Source organism: Alosa alosa, chromosome 12 (genome assembly GCF_017589495.1).
Source record: "Alosa alosa isolate M-15738 ecotype Scorff River chromosome 12, AALO_Geno_1.1, whole genome shotgun sequence".
NCBI lineage: Eukaryota > Metazoa > Chordata > Actinopteri > Clupeiformes > Clupeidae > Alosa > Alosa alosa.
Window position 1 is genome coordinate 30,830,570 of NC_063200.1, and position 5,046 is coordinate 30,835,615.

The 5,046-nt window shown below is 43.1% G+C and overlaps 1 protein-coding gene across 1 annotated transcript; it reads left to right on the forward strand.

Moving 5' to 3' along the window:
• The first annotated feature begins 3,213 nt into the window (after positions 1-3,213).
• Positions 3,214-4,242, forward strand: LOC125304200 (4-galactosyl-N-acetylglucosaminide 3-alpha-L-fucosyltransferase 9-like). The gene is made up of 2 exons (XM_048258264.1): positions 3,214-4,012; positions 4,223-4,242. Exons 1-2 carry the CDS (start codon positions 3,214-3,216, stop codon positions 4,240-4,242), a joined length of 819 nt encoding a protein of 272 aa, XP_048114221.1.
• Positions 4,243-5,046: the final 804 nt, after the last annotated feature.

The window sequence follows — 5,046 nt, forward strand, 5'->3', positions numbered from 1 at the left end:
GGCGGCCGCATTTCTTGTTTCCAGCAGCCAATGCGGCGTCTATGTATATTATGTCTATGATGTAACGCAATGTTGGCTGACGCTAACCCTTCAAATCCTGACCCCCGGCTCTCAACCTATAGCCGCCCCCTTTGGAGCTTGCCAGAGGCTGAAGCACTAGGCTACTACATTTAAACACAATTATTGCCGCGAGGCATTCCAGCCTACGAATTTAATAAAAAGTAAACCATGCATAATTTAAAAAAATCAATTTAGGCTACTTCGCTATGCAATAAGGTTTCCATTAGAGCACAGCGCACGTTCAATGAATGAAGGAAAGGCCTTGTCTCGCAATAAACAGCTGGAAATTCCAACACTTTTTCAACTACACGAAACTTTACAGTGATCATCAAATACCCTCTAGATTTAAATGCCCATCAGTCTCAACATTTAACTATATAATAAAAGTCAAAAAGTAAATTAAATCCCATACCAAAACCGTAAATCGTCTGCGTTTGATAGCCTAGTATGCCGCTCCAAACAAAACGCATGTCTCACAATAACGTACAATGTAAGAAATAAAGTTCTGCCTCGAATAAGCCTACCCCAAATAAATACCTGTGCTTTGCGAAGCCTAAGTAAATAGCAGAACCCGGACATAATGTATGATTTACGGAAAGTATGCAATCATACGATGTTGGACGCCTGGCGATGCTGGCCGTCTACTGTGCCTCTGACTCCGCTGCCTCATTTGGTAGCATAACTCGGCAGGTGAGCGCGAAGATTGGATATCGTATATGCAGACTACATTCTCTTTAACGTTACTTTACCATCTGCGGTGTACAACCCAAAGTATTTCCAGACACGACATTTTAGATGAGTTGGGGACGTAATTGTCCGCTCATGCTGGCAAACAATAAAATAAAAAACAAACTAATCATAGACTGTAAAAATGCGCTACACATGGCACTAAAAACCGAATAGTTTATTTATAGTTCGACAACGGATATTTCACGTCATGTTCGAATGCATATTTGCAGCAGCAGGACGTCAGGCAGACCGCTCTTAGTTAGAGCCGCTGTTATCCAATGAAATTAAGTTGCGCTTCAGGGCGACTCCACTGGACTCCACGCGCGTTCCCGAGCAACTTTTTCTTCTTCTTGTTACGTGGCAAGCAAAGTATGTGCATTATCGCCACCCTCTTACTGGAGGACGACTCTCTTTTTACAGAATATCCAATAAAAATCGATGTTGATTCATGCGTCATTTCCAGCTTTAGAACTTGGCGCATGGTCAGAGCCGACTGGCGCTGGATCCGAGCCCCAGTGTTCAATATGGCGTTGACTATGAATTGGCCGGATTGACTAGCCTAGCCTCTGCCATTAATTTGTATGGAGGGCGGGACTTAGTCACTCTCTCCAGTTATATATAATACCTCCATGGTTCAGACAACCTAGAGTTTGAGCTTATCTCAGTGTTTGTTAAACTTCCTTTCTGGAATTGACCTCTGAAGTTCGCCTATAAAAAATAACCAAAACGGCCACCTTTGCCCATATAAGGAGATCCGGTTGTTAATTGAAGCTAACTACCTATGGCAAGTTGCATTGCAAGTTAGCTCTGGGGTAGCAAAAATCTAGCATTCACGTACCAGAGATCACAGTAGGCCTATCCATTCAAAGGCAGAGGACAAAAGTGTGTTCAAGAAAACGTCTGCATTTCAGACTTTTTCATCCCCACGAGAGTTTAACAGGTGCGATCATTCAAAATCCCCATGTTATTTCCCCATAGGAAAAATCGCCAGATACCGGATGTCAAAGATGGCAGCTTTTTTGTAGGCGAACTTCAGAGGTCTATACCAAAGTCCTTTTAGGCAAGTCCCTCCACTCGGCGGCCATATACCAACGTTTTATGGGCACTCATCGGGCACAGTCTTTGGGTCGAACTGCGCGTGCGCAAGGCTTCACGACACCAATCTTGCTCCAGCGGCGAGATCACAACACATGATTGGCACGATGTCTTCACAAGACATAATATGATTTGCTCAATGTATTCACATCACACCACATGATTGGCTCAATGTATTCACATGTCGACGTTTTGCCGAGGAAGGGGTGGGATATGTGTAGACAACGGCCATATTGGCGTGACAAACTAGCCCCATGCATTTCTATGGAGTATTTTTTGAGTGCTGTGTCTCCTCATTAGAAAGTCTCTGTCTATACCCCCCTGTTTCCTTAGTTCCTGTTAACCATGTGCTCCTGTTTATTTTGCCATGTGTCTGTTCCCTGTCTCATGTCTCCGCCCCTGAGTCTTGTTCAGTTGTCTGATTATTAGTCTGTTCAGCCTGGTTCTTGTGTCTATTGTGTTCACCTGCTTCTTGTTGCGTTTGCCCTATCGTCTGTGTTTTGTAATTATCATCCTGGGGCCTATTGCACAAAAGCAGAATTAAGACATCCGGGATAAGTTACTGAGCTGCGCTCAATGAATCCAAAACACGATCGTACAGGCTTAATTGGTTGCACAACGAGCAAGCCAGGATGAGCAGACACGGATCCATCAAGCCAGGTGAAACCTATCCCGATAAGTCGCGGCACCGCCTCCCTCAAATAGACCCGCCACCGATCACAGATTTACTGATTCACCATGGCAACTAGAGCGGCTTCATTGCTTTTTCTACGGTGTGAAGTAGGTAGATAGCCTTCTCACAACAGCAACAAACAGCAACACCTCTGTTAAGGAGAATATTGCAACTAGTTCCGCGACCACCACGCGTGAAATGGTTAGGCACTCCCGTGACGTCACATTGTCGCATGACAGGTCGGGAATGGTGAGTATGTAAAAGTTAATTAATGATCACAAACGTTTAAATAATGACAGTGGGTCTAGGTATATGTGATAACAATGTGTAGTGGGCAGTGGAATAACTATTGGTTTCCGTTTGTGACTGAGATGAGGGATGAGATTAAATAGATCCTGGAACTTGGAATCCTGGGTCTGGAGCAGGCTAACTCCACAGAATAAATCGCCATGGTGATTTATACCATAACATATCCTGCTGCCCCCTATCCCGCTTTTGTGCAACTGGATCACGGATAAATTGTATTGTGTGTAAAACAATACATTCTAATCAGTGTTTTTATTTTCACAGCAATGCGGATGCGGATCTGTCATTCCTACCTGGAAGCCAGTGGCGGTTTTACTTACCTGTCTGTTTTTCTTGGTCTGTTTATCCGAATGCCTTCATCAGAGAAAATGTTTCAAGAACCCAAACAAGCTATCATCTTTAAATCCACTAAAACCACCATTCTATTATGGTACTGGCCATTTGGGGTGAAAGATAATCTGGAGGGTGATGTGTGCCGTGAGAGGTTTGGTATACAAAACTGCATGCTGGTGGACAATCAGTCCCAGTTCTCTAAAGCAGATTTTGTCGTTTTCCATCACTTGGAAGTTGGGCAATGGACAACAAAAGTTGCCCTTGAACCTTATACCTTATTATGTACCATGTCCTACCGTTGTGATGCAGACATTTATGTACCATATGGGAGTTTGATCAAAGAAAAGGATTTGGGGACTGAAGTTAAGGATTTAATTCCAAAGGGCAAAACTCATTTTGCATGTTGGGTGGTAAGCAACTTTTTACCAAACCATAAGAGAACTGCTGTGTACAAAAAACTGTCAAATATAATACCAATTGTGGTGTATGGCAAAGCAGTAGGTAACCGTCTAGATGATCAGAGTCTATTACCGACCATCTCTCGCTGCTACTTTTATCTGGCCTTTGAGAACTCCATCTACAGAGATTACATCACAGAGAAGTTCTGGTACAATGCGTTCATGGGTGGAGCAGTGCCTGTAGTTTTAGGGCCTCCACGGGAACAGTATGAGGCTGTGGCACCAAAAGACTTTAATTCCGTAGAGCAGCTTGGAGAATTTCTGAAGAAACTGATTGAGGATAGGGAACGCTATGTATCATACTTCAACTGGAAACTGAAGTACACAGTGCTGACAAACTACTGGATTAGAAGCCTCTGTGAGTCTTGCCCCCAAATTAAATTTGTAAATTCCTCAGAGACCCTGGATTGTATCCTAACCAAAAGTCTATTCCTAACTGAAGACTGCCAGATGTATTAAATGTATGTTGGCTGAACTCATGTTGTATTTGATTTATTTTTTTTTATTTTATTTATTTCAAACTCAGTTATTTATTATTTTCATGTCATAATATATGGCTCATGTTCAGGTGGTGGAGATTTGAGGTGAGCATTAAGTCTTTTTTTTTTTTTTTTTCAGTTTTCAGTTGTTGTGTCTGATGGGATAACACTTTAAAATTGTAATACATTGCTGTCGTAGGAAAACTAAATTCAGTAAAAAAAAACTAAACTGGAAGAAAATAGTCACTGAAAAGCTGAATTATTTTTTTACCTTGCATAGACAAAAAAACTTCATTGTTGCCAATGTTATAGACACTGCAGTCAGTTGCTGTTTCTTACAGTCCCTATGTGTTTGCATGTTTTATATGTGATTCTGAGCCTTGTCTACCCAACTCCTGGTACAGGCAATAGTCATCTCACGACTACTGTAACGCCCTCCTGACCGGTCTCCCAGCCTGCACAGTGAAAGCCCTTCAGATGATCCAGAACGCTCACATGTTACCCCGCTGCTCCTCCAGCAACACTGGCTACCTATGGCTGCCCGCATCAAATTCAAGTCTCTAACGCTTGCCTACAAAGTAGTCTCTGGTTCTTCTCCCACCTACATGAATGCCCTCATACAGGCATATGCTACCACCCGACCGTTGCGCACCTCAGACGAACGATGTCTAGCTCTGCCACCGGTACACTCAGGCCAATCCAAACTTTTTTCATCTGTTGTACCTCGCTGGTGGAACACACTACCAGTTCCTACTAGATCAGGGACATCCCTCTCCATCTTCAAAAAACTCCTGAAGACCCAGCTCTTCAGAGAACATCTCCTCTCGTAGCACCACTTACAACTACTCTTGCTGATCCTAGACTTACCACCTGATTAGAACTGACACTTGACTGTTAAGAAACAGCACTCATT

What these genes read in the sequence shown, in the direction of transcription:
- LOC125304200 (XM_048258264.1), top strand. Translation starts at nt 3,214, where the DNA reads ATGCCTTCATCAGAGAAAATGTTTCAAGAACCCAAACAAGCTATCATC. An exon ending in CTACTGGATTAGAAGCCTCT is followed by an intron (nt 4,013 to 4,222) that starts GTGAGTCTTGCC and finishes GCTCATGTTCAG; the next exon opens with GTGGTGGAGATTTGAGGTGA.